This window comes from Carlito syrichta, unplaced genomic scaffold, assembly GCF_000164805.1.
Source record: "Carlito syrichta isolate Samal-C Ts95f unplaced genomic scaffold, Tarsius_syrichta-2.0.1 Scaffold315494, whole genome shotgun sequence".
NCBI lineage: Eukaryota > Metazoa > Chordata > Mammalia > Primates > Tarsiidae > Carlito > Carlito syrichta.
The window spans coordinates 1,834-23,850 of NW_007259590.1; the positions used below are offsets into that span (position 1 = coordinate 1,834).

The window sequence follows — 22,017 nt, forward strand, 5'->3', positions numbered from 1 at the left end:
CCTCTGTGGAAAGCAGTGTGGCGATTTCTAAAAGCTCTAAATATCGACCTACCATATGACTCTGCAATCCCCCTACTGGGAATATACCCTGAAGAACTCAAATCACTCTATAAAAAAGATACCTGCACACGTATGTTCACAATAGCAAGAACCTGGAAGCAACCATGCTGTTCATCAAAAGAGGACTGGATTAAAAAAGTGGTACATATACATGATGGAATACTACACAGCCATAAAAAAGAACCAAATCATGAATTTCGCAGCAACCTGGATGGAACTAGTGTCTGCAATACTGAGTGATCTCTCACATAAACAAAGATCTGAGTATCACATGTTCTCACTCATATAGTGGACCTTGAACATCTACCATAATACTTTAAGAAAAAAAAAAGGACTGACAGTGGTGGGAAACTATGGCGGGGGGTAGGGAGGGGAAGGGAGGTGGGACTAACGGTAGTCAATATCTGTCTGGGGATGGGGAGATACCCCTTATTAACAAGGGTGCCTGAACGATGCACATTTGTATACCTAACCCTTAATTGTACCCCACAATTCTATAATAAAAAATATGTTTAATAAAAAAAAAAAAAAACCAAAAAAACGCCCACTTCCAGATATGGAAGACAATGCAAAACTAAACAACCAACACATAGAAACCTCAAAGGCTTTAACAAGTTTCTTCTTTCTTTAGCTTATACTTGAAAGGTTTAAAGGTTAAGCTTACAGATAAGTTAGCAAGAAATTAATTTCAACAAAGAGAGGGGGAAGTGCAATGTGAATAAATTTCCTGTGTTTTTTTTTAAAAATATCTATTTAAAAAACCAAAGAGGAGTCAATTTTGTTTTACAGGCAGACGAACAAAAATTTCCTGTAGGGACTAACTGGGCCTTCAACACAATTATGCAGAAGTGGGTTAAACCCTGAGAACAAACATAAATAAAAATTTTTCTTTAAAAAATTACTTTTACTCATTCCATCGCCCAGGCTGGAGAGCAGTGGTATGCTAAAATAAAACAAAAACAAAGCAACAAAAAAATTACATTTAAAATGCACACAGATGTGTGCGTGTACTCTCAGGTTTACTTTCTGAGCCCAGACATAGAGCATATGTTTAATACATAATGATGTCTTCAGACATTTATACAAAAAACAAAATCCGTATTATTAAGCCTTATTCACCACTTGAGCATTTTGATGATGCTTTGAAGTAGAAAATGACTTCCATGGTAGGAAGCACATGAAACTCAGCTCACGTGATAAGAAAACTAGAATTCTTGGATATACAGAGTCATCCTACTGTTGCTGGAGTTTTTAACTCCCACAGCTGGAGTTTTTAACTCCACTGTGGGCTTTGACCCGTCACCTCAGGTTTTTGTCCCATGACCAAGAAGATTAAGGAACGGGGACACCAAAAGGATGAGTGAAAGAATGAGTTTATTAAGCAGCAAAGTTTTTCCAAAAAAGAGAGGGCGCCTAAATGGGTTACCAACAGTGAGAAAGTGTTCTGGGTTTTTTTCACTCCCTTCTAGGGGCGTTCTTCTTACTTGCATTTTACCTGCCCCTTATCCTTGTAGTTGTTTTCTGGTTCCAGTCTTTACTGTGCATGTTTACCGTGCCCTTGTTTAAAGTGACTTCATTTTGATTACTACCCATAAATTCCACAGAAAAGCCCATGTAGAGTGGGGATGTTGGGGGGAGGTAGGGATGAAAAACCGCAATGCTAATGTTATGCAAATGATATTGTAATAAGCTGAGGTTAAGTTAGGACACTTAATTAAGTTATTGCATCTGCGTTCAAATGGCAAAAAGTTATTTTGACCAAAACATCCTGGCTTAAGAGGATGTTCTTAACTACATTAACCACACTTTTAGTTGCTAGTTATATAATGGGGGCAGTGAGGGGGCATTCCCACAGGTGTTACATTTCTTCCAGACCTTCCCTGTTCTCTGCCCAACCAGCATTTCACTACCTACTCTCTCACTAATATACAGGAATCTGGAATATATAGGGATGTCTGGATTCACATAGTCATTTTGTATCTTTATAAATTGTGAAATCTTATACTACAATATAAGTAATGAACAACTCTGTGGTTATACCAATAAAACTATCATAGATATCACCAAGGTGACCACTTCACAATTATTTCATTAGAATTGATGTATCTCTTTTCACATTAGGGAGAGTAAGGAGTCAGAGGCCAGTCGAAGGGATGAGGAGTAAAATATAATGGCAGAAATTGCTGGAAAAAGCAGAATTTAAATTTATTTAATTTTATTGTAAATAGTGCATTGCTCTGGCGGTTAAATGTATTTTAAGCAGCGAAACACTTTCTTCCTAAAAAAAAAAAAAAACTGAAAGGAAAGCCAAATAGGTGCACAGAATATGTTGGAGGCCATGTTTGACAGTCTGACCTGAGGGGCCCTGGGGAACCCAGTTTGAAAACCATGTTATTAAGTAGTAGATGAGCTGAGGTGTCAGGGACATGAACACACAAAACTAAATGATACTGGCAGAGGCTATCCCATCACACTTGACACAAGTGGTAGGTGTAGGAAGATTTCCCACCAGTTTCTCCCTCCTCACTTCCCTCTGGGAGCCCGCATGAGCCTAGTGCTGGCCTTCACACCTCATTTAAATCTGACCCTAGGCAATTGCTTTCTAACTGTACCCTTTCCTACTTTCCCTGGCTCTTTAAACTTGCAGCTAGTTACCTCAGGAAAAGTCTGTCCCTCACCTCCTCCTCTCTTTTACATTTGAAAGAAAAAAGATCCCAGTTGTGAAGTATAACAGCAAAAGCAATACTAGCTGTGCCAATGTCATCAAATGAGACATTGAAATTCTGAAATAAATTAGACATTAAATAAATTCTCCAACTGAAAAAGCTCTTCAGAGAAATTAGGACTCCATTTCAGGCTGTTTACATGATTTTATTTATTGCCCTTTCTGCCTGGTTTAATTAAGCATGTTCTTCCTCAAATAAGAGTATTCACTATGATAAAGAATAATTTCTCATTCAATTTTATTTCTAATTAAGCTCTAATAGTAAACCTATATAATCTTTGGTAGAATTCCACTACAAAATGTCATACATTTCAGGCACTTTACGGTTGAGAAGTCATGTAGATTATCCTCAGAATCTACTCAACCTATATTCATAATTATTTTTTATCAGATGTAGGTTCCACACCATGACTTAAAAGTACAGACTCTTAAAGTTTCTTTATAAATTGGATACTATATTAATTTTAAAAACTTCATCTGGGATGTATTCCTTTTCAAGGTTTTGATGATGATTCTTTCCTGTTCCCACAAATTCTAATAGAAAACAACCCCACCTGGAGTAGGTGTACATGAGTGCCTGACTAGCATGACAGGATTTGGTATTTCCAGTTCCTTGTAGTAGCCATTGATGGGCACTGAAACATGACACCTGCTTAGAAATCATCTCTATTAGAACTGGGAGAAGCTGGTGGAATAAAGGATGGAGACTGCCCGGGCTATTGGACAATAATGCTAAATGTCGCAACACAGGGTTATTACATATGCCACACACATATTTGTGATGTGCAATATTCTATTAAAAGGTTTTGCTTTATTTGTGAAAGTTGTAGAGTCCTTGTTTTATTTTAATAATTAGTGCCGTGGTGCAAATAACTATGAAGCAATTTTTATTTTTATTTTTTTTGAGTTGGAGTTTCACTCCATCACCCAGACTGGAGTGCAGTGGCTGCTCTCATCCATCGCAGCCTCTACCCACTGGGCTCCAGCGATCCTTCCGCCTCAGCCTTCCGAGTAGCCGGAATTACAGGCGTGTGCTACCACGCCCAGCTGATTTTTGATTAATTGTAGAGATGAAGTCTCGCTGCCCAGGCGGGTCTCGAACCCGCGGGCTCAGGCAATCCACTCACCTCAGCTTCCCAAAGGTGCAGGATTACAGGCTGAGCCACAGAGCCTGGCTGAAGCAATTTTTTTAAAGAGTAACTTCAGGTGCTAGCAAAAAGTTTTACAAAATATCAGACCCTAATGGGCACATTTTGAAGACTGCAGATGTTTGCAAAAGCAATTGCTTAATCCATTCATTAGAGTCCACAAGATCCTCTGTTAACACTATCCACGAGCATAGTAGGCAAGGAGAAAAAACATGGAGGTCAGTACCAATCATTATCATTTATGAGACTGATGTGCTACCTACTGTGCTCAGGAGGCACCTCATTATCTTTTAAAATTAATGTTAAGGAGAATTTAATTTTATATTCACAAGGCATTAGGCAAGCGATTTTGAACTATTTATTATTATTATTTTTTAGTTGGGGCTTTTAGTTTGTTGCTGAAGCTGGAGTGCAGTGACACAATCATGGCTCACTGCAGTCTCAAACTCCTGGGTTCAAGCAATCCTCCTACCTCAGCCTCTGGAGTAGCTGTGAATACAGGTACATGCCTCTATGCCCAGCTAACTTTATATGAGGCTGGTCTTGAACTCCCAGGCTCAAGCAGTCCTCCTGCCTTTGCCTCCCAAAGTGCTGGGATTTCAGGTGTGAGTCACTGTGTCAAGCCTCTGAACTATTTAATTGTATCCACTGTTAAAAGAATTAAAAGAATATAATGTGACCTACAAAAAAAAGTATCATGGCTACCTGAATGCCATGTTTATGTGGCAGCACAAAATCCTGATAATTTTAGTATCACAAAGAAAAATGTACCCAGTACATTAATATAATATTGTATTTTGCTTATCAACAGGGAAGTAAATAAGCCCATAGCTCTCTCATTTCTCTATCTGAATTGAAAAAATATTTTTCTCTCTAAATTCTTTGATAGATATATCATGCTATTTAGGCAGATAAATTAATTTATGTTCTTTTTATGATTTTTTTTTGAATTGGAGTCTCATTCCATCACTCAGGCTGGAGTGCAGTGGCACGCTCACGGTCACCCCAGCATTGACCTGATGGGCTCTGGTGATCCTTCTGCCTCAGCCTTCCAAGTAGCCAGAACTACAGGTGTGCACTATCATGTCCAGCTAATTTTGATTTACTGTAGAGACAAGGTCTTGCCAAGTTACTTGGGCTGGTCTCGAATCAGTGGGTTCAGGCAATCCACTTGCCTCAGCCTCCCAAAGTGCTGGGATTACAGGCTGAGCCACCAAGACTGGCCTATGATTTTAAGAATTTTCTTTTCACACATGAAAAGGGTTATAATAAAATACTTTTTAAAATGTATCTGTAAAATGTGAAGTAATTAAAGTTCAATTAGTATGGAGTTCCTTCAATGAAAACATGACTATTTTCAAAGGACAAATCTGAATTAGGCTTTGTTTCTTATGGTGCTCACTACCAATTGTTCATTAAGCACTTAATACCCAATGCATTGCATGGAGTAATAAAACCTGATAAAGAAACAATGTAAGTATGTTAGATTACTTTACAGGCATACCTTTTTTTTTTAACTGAACTTTGCCCTACTGTGCTTTGCAGATATTGCATTTTTACAAATTGCAGGGTCATAGCAACCCTGCCTGAGTAAGTCTATCAGCACCATTTTCCCAACAGCGTGTGCTCACTTGGCATCTCTGTGTCACATTTTTGGTAATTCTAACAATATTTCCAACCTTTTAATTATTATTTACATCTCTTATAGGGATATGTAATCAGTGATATTTGATATTATAATTGTAATTCTTTTGGGATGCCAAGTTGTGAATGCAAAGGAAAAGTCCTTGAAGGAAATTAAAAGTGCTACTGCCCAGAACGCACAGATGATAAGAAAGCTAACAGCCTTACTGCTGAAACAGAGAAAGTTTTAGTGGTCTGGATAGAAGATCAAACCAGTCACGACATTCCCTTACGCCAAAGACTAATTCAGAGCAGGATCCTAACTCTTCTTCAATTCTATGAGGGCTGAGAGAGGTAAGGAAACTGCGGAAGAAAAGTTGGAAGCCAGTTGGTTTTAGATTTAAGGGAAGAAGTTGTCTCTACAAGTGCAAGGTGAAGCAAGCAAGTGCTGATGTAGAAACTGCAGTATGTTATCTAGAAGATCTAGTTAAGATAAATGATGAAAGTGACTGCACTAAACAACACATTTTCTATATAGAAGAAACATCCTGCTGGAAGAAGATGCCATCTAGGACATTCATAGCTAGAGAGGAGAAGTCAATGCCGGGCTTCAAAGCTTCAAAGGGCTGACTAACTCACTTGTTAAGGGCTAATACAACTCGTGATTTTAAGTTGAAGCCAATGCTCCTTTACCATTCAGAAGATCCTATGGCCCTTAAGGTTTACACCAAATCTACTTTAACCTGTACTCAACCAATGGAACAAAAAACACAGATGACAGCACTTCTGTTTATCACATAGTTTAAATATTTTAAGCCCACTGTTGAGACCTACTGTATATATAAAAAAAAGATTCTTTTCAAAGTGTTACTGCTCACTGACAGTGTATCTGGTTGCCCAAGAGCTCTGATAGAGATATACAAGGAGATAATATTGTTTTCATTCCTGTTAAGACAACATCCATAATGCAGCCCATGGATCAAACAGTTACTTTTTTATATCATACAAGTTTTACATAAGGAAATTTACTATTGGCTTTTACCAGTGAATCCCTCAGAAATGCTTCTGTCTTTTTAGAGTCAAAATGTAGTTTTTTTTCTAATTATATCTATTTTATTTATTTTTACTAAATTTTATTTTATTATAAAGATGTGGGGCACACAAGTAAGGATTAACTACACAAGTAAGCTGCATGTCACACAGTAAACTCATTGTCACACAGTCATTATGATTTTCAAGTCTAATTATTAAACAAATACATCATAAGGCTATAACTGTCCTAGATATTGATTCCGCTGATGGATCTGGGCAAAGTAAATTGAAAACCTTCTGGAAATGGATTCACCATTTTAGATGCCATTAAGGACATCTCTGATTTAGGAGAAGCCAAAATTAACAGGAGTTTGGAAGAAGTTAATTCTGGCCTTCATAGATGGCTTAGAGAGGTTCAAGACTTCAGTGGCAGAAGTAACTGTAGATGTGGTGGAAACAGCAAGAGAGTTAGAATCAGAAGTGGAGCCTGAAAGTGTGATGAAATTGCTTCAATCTCATGATAAATCTTAAACAGATGAGAAATTGTTCTTATGGATGAGCAAGGAAATGTGGTTTCTTGAGATGAAATCTGCTCCTGGTAAAGATGCTGTGACAATTGTTGAAATAACAAGAAATTTAGAACATTACATAAACTTAGTTTATAAAGCAGGCTTCAGAAGATTGAGTCCAATTTTGAAAGAAGTTCTACTGTGGGTAAAATGCTATCAAACAGCATCACATGCAACAGGGAAATCTTCAGTGAAAGGAAGAGTCCCTGAATGTGGCAAACTTCCTTGTTGTCTTATTGTGAGAAATTGTCATGGTTATCCCAGCCTCCAGCAGCCACCATGCAGATAAGTTAGCAGCCATCAACATTGAGGCAAGACACTCCACCCGCAAAAAGATGATGATTCTCTGAAGGCGCATATGATTGTTAAACTTTTTTCACAATAAAGTATTTTTAGAATAGGGTATGTATATTTTTGTGACATAATGCCATTGCACACTTAATAGACTACAGTATACTGTAAACATAACCTTTGTATGTACTGGGAAAGCAAAACATTCGTGTGACTCACTTTATTGAGATATTTGCTTTATCATGACATTTGAAACTGGACATGTAATATCTCCAGGGTATGTCTGTACAATATATCTATGCAATCTTTCATTACAAAGAAGGGAACGATCTCATATTTTTCCTATAACCATGCCCCTGTAGCAAAGCTCAGCATTTTCCTTAGGGTAATCCTTAAATTTTAACATACTTTCCAAAGAAGGTCCTATGGACTCATTATGTTTTAAAAATTGTTCCTAAACAGAATTCCACCATTTGAAGATCCATCCTTATCAATATGATGTTTCTAGATGCTCTCTTCCCCACAACTGGTAATCAAGTGAACTGTCACACAGAGGTGCATATTGTTTTGCACAATGGGGCATCACCCTGAGGTTCCAGAGGAAGAAATAGCCACAAGCGGTTCCCTCTTGGGTCCAAACTCATCATTCCTACTAACTCTTAGACTGTGAGTGTCTGCATGATCAAGTGCAATGGTCCTCAGACTTGCAATGTGCCGTAGAACCCCTGGGGATCTGGTCAAAATGCAGATTATGACTTGGTGGGACTAGGACATGGGGGCTGAGTTTCTGCATTTCCAGCAGTTTCCTGGTGATGCTCCTGCTGCTGGTCTGTCAATCACCTTTTGAGTCACAAGGGTTTAGATCCTGGGTGCCAATATGGCCCAGGTGGCCAGCTGTTTTTGTAGATAAAGTTTTACTGGAACACAGTCATGCCCATTTGCTCACATATTGTCTATGATGGTTTTCAGTCTCTAACTGTAGGGTTGAGTAGTTGCAACAGAGACCTTTTGGCCCACAACACTTGAACTATTTTTATTGGGCCCTTAAAGAAAACATTTGGTGACAAATTATTTAACCTAATAGCTGATACTTGAGTTTTCTCATGGTCTCTTCATGTTGACAGGTATTTGCTAAGTATCAGTCCCAATATTTTACTTTCAGGTGACAGAGAGCTATGCATATTAAACAACGTGGGCTCTGGAATAAAAATTGTCAAATAAGTCTCTCTGCTAACTTATTATTAACAGATAATGAAGCATCACAATTATAACTGAGTTTAGTTTTAGAATATTTATTGATAGTGCATTACAGCTTAAACTTTCTACGTGAAATAGCAAAGATAAATTTCCTGAGGGTAAAGATTGAAGAGAAGTGTCTGGAAAGAATTACATAGCTCCTAAGACCCAAATATCTAGTTTGTTTACACTTTACCTAATTCACCTTTGGGGTAACCCTTCCAAATATCACTTTCAAAGTCAAATAGAAATGCTATTTCTTGCTTTTTTTTTTTCTCAAGGAAGGGTGAGTAGAAGCAAAGAGAGTTAAATAAATAACCAAAATTCCCAATTAAACTTGTTTGTTGCAGCTCTATTCATATGGCAAAAACATAGAACCAACCATGGTGCCCATCGAAACTGGACTGGATAAAAAAAATGTGAAACATATACACAATGGAATATTATGCAGCCATAAAGAAGGACAAACATACGGACTTCACAGTAACTTGGATGGATTTAGAGTCTATCATACTCAGTGATATATCACGGAAACAAAGAACAGAGTACTCAAAAACGGACCTTGAACAATTATCAAAATACTATAAGAAAGGGATTGGCAGTAATGGGAAACTGCCAGGGGAGTGGGGGTGGGATTGGCAGTTGAGGGAAACTGCCAGGGAAGGGAGGGGCACACCTCACTAACAAGGGTACCTGCATATTTGTATACCTAACCCTGAATTGTACCCCACATCTCTAAAACAAAAACAAAAACAAAAACACTTGTAAACATGGAAAATGCAAGTTGTCACAATTACTAACATGAGCCAAGTGGTTCATGGAACGCTTACGTTCCATAAACCTGTTGTCCAAATCCAGTTTTATACAAACAGCCAACTCAGAACAGGAAGCTTTAAATGGCAACAAAAGAGACTTTCCAATATTAATATTACATACCTAATTGCATGGAATGGGTGTGTAACTATTATTTCTCTTCCTGTCTAGTTGGTAGAAACATGAATACTTGATCAATGTCACATAGAAAGTTTGTAGCATATGTAGCTCTTATTTTTTTCTAAAGATCTTAGTTATTCTGAATGATCTGATTATTTTCCAGAAATGTGACATAGAGAGAAGGACACTGTCTGGAAAAAACAAAGTACCTCAGCCTGACCGTGTGTGAACTGTAATCCCAGTAGGGTACAACTCTTTTTTATTTTGATTTTTGAGTTGGAGTCTCACTCTGTCTCCCAGGCTGAAGTGCAGTGGCCCAATCATGGCTACCGCTGCCTTGATCTGCTGGGCTTAGGCAATCTTTCCACCTCAGTCTCCCATAACTTTATATAAAAAAAAAATTATCTCCAGCTTTTCTTTCATTTATTCTATAAATTTTATTGAGCACCTACTGTTTTAGGCACTTAGGAGACATCGCTAAATAAAATGATCTAAAATATCCTACTCAATCTCCATTCTTGCATGGGAGATAAAGCATAAATAACAAACATAATAAATAAATTACATAGTATGTTCTAGAATGATACATGCTTTAGAAATACAAAACGTAGACCAGGATACGGGAATTTGAGAGTACTGGGTCAGGTTTAGGGGCGGCACAAGAAATTTCTATCTTTTATATTTAAATGTAAATCTTGTATACATGTGACTGACACAGTCAGGTTACCACTAAAATTCTTTAAAATATTTAGGTTAGATGATATGATTTTTTAAAGTTTCAAAAGTTCTACCCCTGGTTTTGTGAAATTTTCAAGTACCTAATATGGAGTGGTTAGGCACTCAATACTTTTCTTATAAACCAATCAAGCAAGATCTTAGAGGACTCTAGTTGTAAATTAAAAATGTGTGATTTGTTTTGAGTGATTTAAAATCTCTTAACACAGTGACATTGTCCAAGATTTCCCACCAAAAGTAAACATAAATGATTTTTATTATGATTATAGAACAGATAAATGCCAAACAATGTTTATATATCAAACCTTACGCAGTGGCATATTTAATACCATGCATCAGGATGGATGAACATTTATGTGGTTCCCAAAATCTGATTTTAGCAATATAGTTATCTCACTTTTCAGCACACAGCCTATTACTATGAGGAAGTTAAAAAATAATGAAATTGTGCCCTAAGTTTAAGGCACTAAAAAAAAAAAAAAAAAAAAGTAACCACATGGGAAAGAGTCTAAAATAATATAATTAAACTGGTGAAAGTCAGACTGTTTTATCAATATCATAACTGATAGCCTGATCCACTGATAAACAACAATGTTTAAACACAAATGCCCTAAGGCCACTATTGAATAGAGAATTAGTCATTGTGTTGTACACACACGGGGATCAACTTTATGTTTATACTAAATGCAGAAAAAGACTTTTTTCTCCAAAACTACTTAAAAACCATCCAGCAAGAAAGTGGATTCAGCTGAGAGAAAGCAGTTGTCACAGGTTGCAATTTAGGGAACGCTTATGTTCCATAAACACCATTAGAATTTAAAGAACATATTTAAGCAAAGTAGTAATTTCGAAAGGAATCAGGCAATAGAGATTCAATTTCCCCAGACTTTACTTTGAGTAAGATGTTAGTAAACACTGAACTATCCCATGATAGATTCATGATATCCCATAATAGCTCATGACATTGAAAGAGCCAGGAATGATGCAGTTCATACAGAAATAAACTGGAACAGTTCTCTTAGTTAAGGATCTTTCTTCGATCCTTCTACAATCTTCATGAAGTTCAATGTCATCATGAACTCATGTTTTTTCCTGCATGTGCCTTTTTCTAGAATACAGTACTGATTGGTCATGCTGAGCATTGACAATGTGTTAGTAAGAAGTATACTGTCTTTGGCCAATTTCAATCATTTTTGTTCTTTTACTTTTTCAAAGTGATCAAACATTTTTGTGAGTGTCACAGAATATTTTTAAAGATTTTTTTTCTAAAAATAAGATTGACTGCAAAGTGACTTACTGAAGCTCTTATGCATCTAATTAACAGATCAGGGTAAAAGTGAGAATATATGAAAGTTATTCTGGGAGCTCACAGGTAATGTTAAAAACAACTGATTATCTTAGTGATTCACTATGCATAACAAGTCAAATGTGAGCAAACATTTAGATGCTGCATTCGCAAATAAGCATATTTTTAAAGTGATCTTCAATTTTACATTTTGGTGGTTAATTATGATTGTCTACATTATTATCTCAAAATAGAAAGTGCATTTACGTTTTTCTTGGTATCTAATTTTATATCACCTATGTTATTTGATACAAAGAATAAAATATTCAGCTGCCCTTAGAGTTGTTTCTCAAAGTACACCTATTATAAATATTATACTCTCTTTTCTTTTATAGTTACTGTTCAAAGTGCATAGGACAGTCTTCAGTTTAGCAATAGAGATATATTAGCCTGAAAAAATACTTGTATCTGGGCTTCATATCATCAGATTTGTTTTTGTTTTTACCCTAAATATACACAATAAAATTTATTTTTAAAAAAGGATTTGGTGATTGAGTGCCCAGCCATGTGAATATACTTAACAATATTGAACAACATACTTAAAGATGGTTAGGATAATAATTTTTTTCATATTTATGGGGTACATGTCATATTTTGATACAGGAACACTAAATGTAATGATCAAATCAGGGTCCCTGGGCTGTCCATCACCTCAAACATTTACCATTTCTTTACATATCACTCAATAAATGTGTCACCATCATACATTGATGGTTTATAAATGTGAGATGGTTTGCTTATTGTTTTCTGAACTATATAAAAAAGCTGGGCAGCACAGTTCCAATAGCAGAAGTAATTTCTGCAAGGTTGGAGGGTAACTGCCACGTACCTCGCTCCCAGCAATTTGACTCATTCTTCTTTGATCACTTCCATCAAGAAGGTTAGAGTGTTTGTAAATCTATGATTCAGGCTGACACTCTGTAAAACTGATCTCACTCCATTATAAAAAGATAGATGTATTAAAATGAAAGAATAATGGGGAAATATTGCTTAATGCTGCCTATATTAAGATTAAAAGCTAAAGAATCAGTAAATACTCAGATCTAAGATGGCCACTGTTCACAAACTACAGCAACTCAAATATTATCACTGCATTTTAGCTTTCTCTTTTAGTTTAGAAAATGAAAGGGGGCACGGTTTCCTAGGAGTATGTGCATTTTTATGTTTTTTGTTTTTGTTTCTTTCCAATCTCAACTCAATGGCGAATAAACAGATGTTTATGTTTGCACCAATTACTAGTTTCCACCTCGCTATCACTTGACATTTGGGGCACACTGCAAAGCTTGTTAGTTTGGTTGTTAAAAGTCTGTCTAGTTTAAAACTTTAATTGCAAACTGAAGTCAATTTCATCTCCTCCTCCCTCCCCCTTTCTGTACCACAGACTTGTTGGGGATTGCTGGGTTTATTGAGGGAGCAGGTTCTTGATAAACTCTTGGGGGAATTTCTGGCACCATTTTTACCTAGCCTTTTATGGATGTGGATACCAGGAGGCTTTCTGTTACCAACTTTGAGACTTAATTGCCAGCTTCTAGACAATGAGGCAATGCCATCACATGTCCAGCTACACACCAACAACACATGTATAGTGTGATGCTCCCTGGTGCTTAATATAGAACACACTTCTGTAAACCTTCCCTTCCTTCCACTACGATGTGTGCATTTTACCTGCAGTCCCAAAAGAGCAAATATATAACACTGAAGAAAAATTGGATTACCATGGCTGTTACACCTGGACGTTTCCACGAGCCTGCCATTTTGATCGTAGCACGCCATTGCTTGGTAACGGTATCCTTGTCCGCACTCCTTGATGTCTCCTTGGACTTTCATGCCCAGTAACACTTCTACTTTTCCCTCTGGTAAAATACAGTCAGACCAGTTCCCCACAGGCTGTGCGTTATATTTGTCACAAGGACAATACTGTGTCTCAATCAGGGGGTACAAATGGGAATTTTTACATTTTTCCTTCTTTTTACTTTTTCCTGTGGAAGAGAAACCACCAGACAACTTATGTTAGAAAATACCATTATTAATTTTAAGCATTCCTAACTTTTCAACTTTCCTATGCTTTTTTCCTACATTTTAAACCACGTTTAACAGTAGCCTATACCTAAACCTTATTGTCCCACCCCAGAGTTTTCTATATGGGCTCTTATTGGTATTGGGTGCCTTGCATTTTAAAATTTGCAATTTTGAGGGGTTTAAAAATAGTCCATTTTGCATAAGGAATTAACGGTTGTGTTAAATTTCATGCTCTTCAAAAAGACTAAAATCCTCAAAAATGATCATGTGTTTTCACTGACTGTGGAGTCTGAGGTAAATGGATAAACCCCCTCTTTATAATATATATATATATATATATATATATAGAGAGAGAGAGAGAGAGAGAGAGAGAGAGAGAGAGGAGAGCAGAGCACACATGCACAAGGGAGACACTGCATTGGACCACATACATCCTTTGCTAATTCCAAAAAGATAGTATCATTAGATAGGGTTATAATTAGAAGATGAGACTAGGACTCACTGACATTTTAGGTACAAAGTATAGCAACAATAAGGCATATCCCCACATTTTTCAAATACACTTTCAGAACTCTCTTGGCCTGAATTGTATTGTGTTTTTCTACCTTGACAAAAGCACTGGCTTTGGAGCCCCAATTATTCTTACCAACAATAGTGCGCTTTCTGGTCCTAACAGCACCACAGTCTCCATTGCATGAAGAAAATTTGGACCAGCTGGTCAACTGACAGTCATCCTGGCAGGGGATCTGGCATGCTTGGGTGAGGGCTGGCACAGGGCCCGCATACTGGAGACACTCATGGATGCCAGCCTGTCCTCCATCTTGTTTGCGACAAGTAATGGCTAAAAGAAAAGCATAAAGCTGTTTATAACAAATTCAAAGTTCTCGTTACTCCATAATTTAGAAGTTAGCCTAACATTTGCTGAGGCAGTCAGAGAAATCTTCTTGCTATTCCTTATTTACAGTTGAGATCTGGTAGGAGTATTCCTAATAATTACAGTAGATATTTGATTGGTCTTACAGGTTTTTAAAATAATATATTAACCTCAGTGGTTTTTGTGGCACAGGAAAGCACACACACCTATGCACCCACATACTCTTAGCATTTAGAAGTTTCTATTAAATATATGAAGGATTTCAATTCACGTCACATGGGGGTTATATTTAAAAATGAAATTTTTGGGAGACAAATTAATCACACATGGGTTCTGATAATCATTTACACTGAACATAGAATGTTCAGAGGTGCTAGGAAATACCAAGTACCTCTAATATTGTTTTTTGTAGTTGGAAATGCTAGACTATTTAGGTAGGAATCCTTCTTAGTGGCAGCAACTTGGTTATAGGTTGGGGTTGGGAGGGGATGGGTATGGAACTCATCTTGAAACTGCATGGCCATAGAAAGGGTGTTTTTAAAAATTACATTGTAAGTTTATTAGGATGACTTTGGAGTGGTTAATGGACAGGGAGGTGTCAAAGTCCTCCACCTTTCTGCCTATAATTTTTCCACTTGCACAAACATCAACCCTGAATTTAAAAATCAAAATGGAAACTTTTAATAATCTTAATGTATATTATTATTAGCACTTCCACAATTTAATATAAGCTTTCTAATTAGTCAAGTAATTTTAGTTCTCCTGAAATATTGTTTTATTGACTTATTTAAAACAAATAATATTATTACTTATTGAACATAGATATACAATTTACTTAAGGTAACAAGTCTTAAAGAAAAAGAATGTGTTTAAGGTCCTCTTTCTCTCTCTGTAATTTCCCTCCTATTGGTTTACAAATCATTTATTAACTGAGGAAGGAGATGGCATCTTTAAACCTTGGTCTTAAAGTTTAGTCTTTGTTGAATTACCTTAAATGGCCTCATCCAGATTGATTTACATGTTTTTGCTTTTTCCAGGTTTATGGTTTAGGCTGAAACTGCTGCTGATTCATGCCCTGCTCAGGGTTCTATCATTCCATCATCATGAAATCAAAGTGAAAAAGTCAGACATTTTTTTAATCTAAATTGCAGTGTAGACACAGAGGACCCCAGGTTAGACAACACTCTCTGGATCTGTGTCTAAAACCTAATGCCTAGGAGTACAGGGCCGTGTAACGGGGTGTTTAAAAGACTGTAACTAACAATTTTAGCAAGGGAAGACTTTCTCTGTGTGGTTGGACACAACTTGACACAACCGCCTCTGGAAGAGTTACATAAAAGGTTCTCCTAAATTGTTTAAATATGGTAAGTTCTCCTTTATTTCCTAACTGTAGATTTAAAAAAAAAAATTTAGTATACACAACTTTGGAAGGGCCAATTTTTGTGAAAAAAGTAGAGGGTCCCTGAATTTAAAAAAATATGTGAAATCTTAAGAGAGTAAAGAGCGATGACCTTCATAAGACTCAAATGACAGAAAAGAAGATGATTAAGTGCCCCAAAGAGAATCTCACCACCTGGGCAAGAAGTTGCCTGGTACTCTGTGTTTATCCAAACGGTCTAAGATCATGTTTCTCATGTCCGGCTGCAGAATGCAATCACCTGCATAGCTTTTGGAAAATACCTATGCCCTTGTTAAGCTCAAATGCTCTGATTTCCTTGGTTGAGGTTGGGGACCCTGGGCATTAGTAGCTTTTCTGAGTTCCCTAGTGATTCAAATATGCAGGCTGCATGAGAACCATCGTTCTAGTAGGTAATGCATTTTCACATACGTCAGAAACACCTGGAACACTACTGAATTTGGAGATACCGGGACCCATCCAGAGTTCCAAAATGAAATCTCTTTTATGAAGTCAAGGAATATGCACTTTTCTCAAGCTGCTCAGGTGATCCTTATACACATTAAAGTTTGGGACCCACTAGCTTGAGAAGTCAAGGCACACGGAGGGTTCTGGCAGATAATACAAGACAGAAATAGTCCAAGACAGAAGTCTTTTGGTACCCAGTGACTCTGCCACTCACTCTGGCACCATGTGAAGCTTTGGGAAGCAGTGGCTGAGGAAGTAGGAACTAAAAAAGCTTTAAACTTGGAGTTCAAGGGAGGGCATCATAGGAACTTGTAAATGGAATAGATCAAAGAGAGTATCCATATAGTTCAGAAGAACACCAACTGGTACCGTGGTGTAGGAGGAGTCCCCATGATGCAGAATACTAATGACTTGATATGATTTTGCGGTTCTCTCCACACCTACATACAATTTGGAAGCAGGATTGACCCCTTAAACACTTTAACTTAGTACGTGCCAATGACTTGTGGGCAAAGTCGCCCCAAGAGTGCTCAAAAGGGAGGATTGATAAGGAAGACATTCATAAGAACTTTTACTAATCAGGATACATAGGAGCCTCAAAAACGATGGGTTTGGAAAATAAGATGTTTGACCACATTAGAATCCTAACCTGTGAAGAGTATTGTGCTGTTTACAATTACAGGAAAATTAAAAATTACAAAACTACATTTGAGTTCTTTGAAATGAGACTACTTTTGCCTACTCAACCAAGTTAAGTTCTTTGAAACAGACTCGAGAATAAGACTTTTGAGAAATTAAATTAAATTGTCTTGTGTTTTCTATTGAGAGTCTTTCCTACAAATTTTATTTCAGGATTGCTCCAACTATAATCCCATTAAGTGATACAAAAAAAGAAAAACAAAATAAAACAACACTACTAGCAATACAATCCCAGAAACAATTTAATTTATTTTGTGCAGACCTGTGCTATTCACATCATTTGGAAGCTCCATATATCTGCACTACATAAAATCTTAAGCACTTCAGTTAGTTTCAAATAAAAAAGATGTAGAATTCCCATAACTATTCTCAGAAACCCACTTAGCACTCCACTCTCCTTATCTGAGATTTTAGACAGTCTACTTTTGGAATAAATTGCTCATACAATGTTATCCAAGCAAGCAACAACAGCACCGTTTGTACAATATATTGAAAATTTATCACACATCTCAACTTGTTTGTAGTCTGACTTAGAGGAAGCATACAATTCAAATGCAGAAATGCAATCTGAAATGAACTTCCTGCTATTAAGGTGAGGAAAATATAAATGCTTGGAAAGGAAACCATCTAGTCTCGCAACTTTATAAGTCTTAAAAATAATTTCTAAGACATTAAAAATTGGGTAGTTTGAACTGTAGAAAAGTGTTTCCTACCGACATAGAAAGTTACATCTACCCAGATAATTGTATCTGTATTTATGGGTGAAACATGTATGTCTCATATCTAATGATTATGCAAATTCTTCTCAGAGCTGAAGCTTTGTTAGCAAGATGGGCCAAAAATCATGTTGTCCTATGGGGTGAAAACTTCTCAGTGAGATCAGTAAAATAAATTATTTTAAAGTAAAGTTTTATAGCTTATGTTGATTATGTCCATTATTTTATTTAAATTATATAAAGGACAACAATTTTTATTTAAGTAGCGAAGAACAGGCTGCTCCCAGCAGGCTGAATGCCTGGGAAAAATCAAAGTGACTAATTTGTGGGTTACATATAAGTCAAGTTAAGTATGCTCAGCCAATCAATATTGAAGAAATGCTGTCAAGATAAATAAGTCGGTTTCTTCAACAAATACATACTATGAAAAAGGAAGCTAGAACTGCTAGATTAAAAGTGACCCAAGAAACACACTAAACAAAGGCAATGTGGAGAATTTTTTGCACCTTAATTTGAACTAATGATTGTGCACAGACATTTTTGAGAAAATGTAGGAAAATTAAACAGTAAGAATATTAGATGGTCTGAAAGAATTGTTAACTTTGGTGTAATAATAATCATATTGTTGCTATACTAAACATATTCAAATGTTTATGGATGATATACATCTTACCTGGATGTTGCTTTAAAATACTGCAGCAAAATTCTTTTTAAGTGTGTGGGGAGAGGCAGGTGACCAAGAATAGCAGCACATTAAACATCATTTAAACTTATTGAATGATGACTACATTACCAGTATTCATTGAAATTCCCCATCAATTTAAATAAAAAGATTAAAAAGTAGAATAAGTAGAGTCAATTCTAGAATGTTTTCATGTAAGTTGGGTTGTAAGCTATGTTTCAGAGAGAAAAATAATCAAGGTTCTTAGATAAAAAGGAAATAGATAACCCTGCTGAGCTAAAGGACGGGTCTGCATGTCATGCATATGTGAGCGTGTGTATGGAAGGCCACTGATGCCACTCTGAGGTCCATCAAATGGAATTCTGAATGTAATTGTTCATCTTCATTTTCTTTAAGAGGAATAAAACGTCCTTATTATTCAGTTTACATGAAAAGAGGGAGTTCTATCGGCCAGCGAATTACCCTTCCACATGGAAGGCCGAGTTCTCATTTTGTTTGAATAGTCAGAATGAAGCAAATTGCTAGATCTATAATGTACTCACAGAAGTTCATTACAGGAAACAGAATAGGATCAATGCTTTAGTGCAGTGAAAGCCGCTGGATTATATGTAGCAAAGAGTTCAAGGAGCTCTGAGACCTTATTTATTAAATTGAGCAATATTAACATGGTTTAACCCACTGCACTGGTGTCTGAGTAATGTTAGAGATAGAACATGTCCAGCTGGTTGAGTGATTGGATGAAGGATTTTTCCTATAGCTTCATGAAAAGAATGACAAAAGTGAGAATAAATCATGTAGAAATGAAAAAGAAAAAACTTAATGTTACCAAGAGACCTAATTGTGTGTAGAAAGAAGACCAAACCTATAAATAATGCAAGAGGGCTCAGTTGTTTACTAGGTGGATATAATGATCCTGGTCTTTTGCTGTGCAAAAGAGATTTTCACTGACTGGTTGCCAAATTACATGTCTAATTATCAATTGTGAATGTCACCCTGGCACCATGGAAGGAAATACACATTTCTTTTTTATTGATCCTAAATAGTTACCAACGATCCTCATTGATGCTCATAGTATACATGAAAATCCTAGTAAAAGAACTTACTAGCAAAGAATAATCAGCTCCCAGAGGAGTAGCTGAGACTAGATATCCGGTTGGGATATGGGAAGGGTTAGCTGAAGGCATTGGGGCACATGGAGCCTCCAAGAACCATCATAGACACAGCATGGCACTAAGCTTATTTAAAGGTATTTTAAAAATGGTAAATGCAAGTGAGCATTTTATGGCAATTCTCTCAGAGAGATATAAAACAAAACCAAAATCTCCAAATCAACTAGGATGCTAATATTCACAGGCAATTAGAGATAAACATTTTAAAATGGAATAATTCTAGAAGTTTTAAATCATGATTTATAAATGTGAAGAGTGCAAAACTTGGGCAATAACTAATAAATACATCAGTCAAAAGAAGATTTAAAAAAAATATGTCCATGCAAAATTTTTTAAAGCAAGTTCCTTCTCTCTTTTCTACCTAGTTCTTTTTTCTACTTCTATTCTTTTCTATCTCAGAACTCTCTTTGAAAATTAACAGATTAATATATACTGCCTAGATAAATTAGCCCAGATGTTATGAGCCTAACCTCAATAATGCCACTAAAACATAATCTTTAAAAAAAAATAAACTGGATCAGAGTTTTAAGAAAAGGGTGATGTAAAACCCATCAACATAGATTAAGCCACTTAATTTAAGCAAAAAATTTAAATTAAGCACATTTGCTCGCAAAAATATCCCAGCATAAAATGTAGTTGAATTCTTACATCTCACATTCCACAAATCATTTAGATTTAATTTTGATAGGGGGAGAATGACAACTTTCTTTTTTCTTTTAATTTTTATGTTTTAGACTTTACTTTTATAACCTTTTAAACCAATAAGTGACACAGGATGAGGACTCTCAGGGTGGGAAGGGCCCCTCTCGTGCAAGGCCTGTTATTAAAGTATTTTTCTTTTTTGTGGTCTAGATATGAAAACATATCCAAATTATGTTGGCCTCCACCTAAAGAGACTGATGTCAGATCTTAGTGACAGGGTGATACTACAATGGATGTCCCTTGGTCGGCAAGAATACAGGAGGGCTGGGGGATTAGGATAGACAGGGTTGACCCCAGGGGGATGCTAAGCTTAGTTCCAGTAAATCTACAGAGAGTCCACTTGGCGGGAGATAGCATGAAGACCAACATGGAGACTGAACAAAAGCAAATTTGAAATCATTTTTTTGTTTGTTTGTTTTTGTTTTTGAGCCGGAGTCTCACTCTGTCGCCCAGGCTGGAAGGCAGTGGCACGCTCATGGCCACTGAAGCCTTGACATGCTGGGCTCAGCTCCTCCTTCTGCCCCAGCCTGCCAAGTAGCTGGAACCATAGGCATGTGCACCATGCCTGGCTAATGAAATCATTTATATGGTATCCTTAGATTCAATCTTTGCAACTTTTTCTTTTCTTTTTGAGTTGGGGTCCCACTCTGTCACCCAGGCTAGAGATCATGACGATCATGGCTCACAGCAGCCTCAACCTCCTGGGCTCAGACAATCCTTCCACCTCAGCATTCTGAGTAGCTGGGACTACAGACATGTGCCATCAAGCCCAGTTGATTTCTTGATTCTTTTTTGAGAGATGAGGTTTCGCTATGTTGCTCAGGCAGCTCTTAAATCCCTGAGCTCAAGCTGCCTACCTTGGCCTCACAAAGTGCTGGAGTTACAGGTATGAGCCACCATGTCTGGTTTCTTTGAAATTTTGTATCAGACTCTTGGCATAAACATATCACAAGGAAATAAACACTGGAATGACATAAAACATATACTTTTTTTTTTTTTTTTTTTTTTAGTTAAGAGTCCCACTCTGTCACCCAGGCTGACTCTGTCACCCAGGCCACCCCAGTGGCCACCCCAGTGTTGACCTGCTGGGCTCAGACTATCCTTTTGCCTCAGCCCTCCAAGTAACAGGAACCACAGGTGTGTGCTACTATGTCCAGCTAATTTTTTAATTTATGGTAGAGATAAGTTCTCGTCAAGTTGTTCCGGCTGGTCTGGACCCCGCAGGCTCAGGCACTCCACCCTCCTTGGCCTCCCAAACTGCTGGAATTACAGGCTGAGCCACTGAGCCTGGCCCATATATATATATATATATTTTTAAGCAGCACTGATTGACATTGCTTTTTAAGGCAACTGTAGAGAAAACAATAAGCAAACCATTCAAAAGTGTCTTATTATGGTCATATGTTTTATGTCTAATGAATATAATGGTAACTAACTATAGCTATTATGGCTACATTCAATGGCTGACCAAGCAAGAATTTAGCCTTCTAAGTTCCATGTGAACTACAGAAATATGCACAGAGAGAAAAGACAGTGGAGATTACAGGTTCTATTAGAACTAGTGACTTGAATAGTGTGAAGTATACATAAACTGT

At 36.9% G+C, this 22,017-nt stretch overlaps 1 protein-coding gene across 1 annotated transcript in view; it reads right to left on the minus strand.

Moving 5' to 3' along the window:
* Positions 1-13,412: 13,412 nt before the first annotated feature.
* Positions 13,413-22,017, minus strand: part of THSD7A (thrombospondin type 1 domain containing 7A) — a gene marked incomplete at its 3' end in the record, with an annotated part of 198,809 nt that continues 190,204 nt past the window's right edge. The window contains exons 12-13 of the mRNA XM_008072891.2: positions 14,363-14,557; positions 13,413-13,676 (exon numbers count right to left, since the gene is read on the minus strand). Of these exons, the coding sequence (XP_008071082.2) occupies positions 13,413-13,676; positions 14,363-14,557 (459 nt within the window). The remainder of the gene's footprint in view (positions 13,677-14,362; positions 14,558-22,017) is intronic.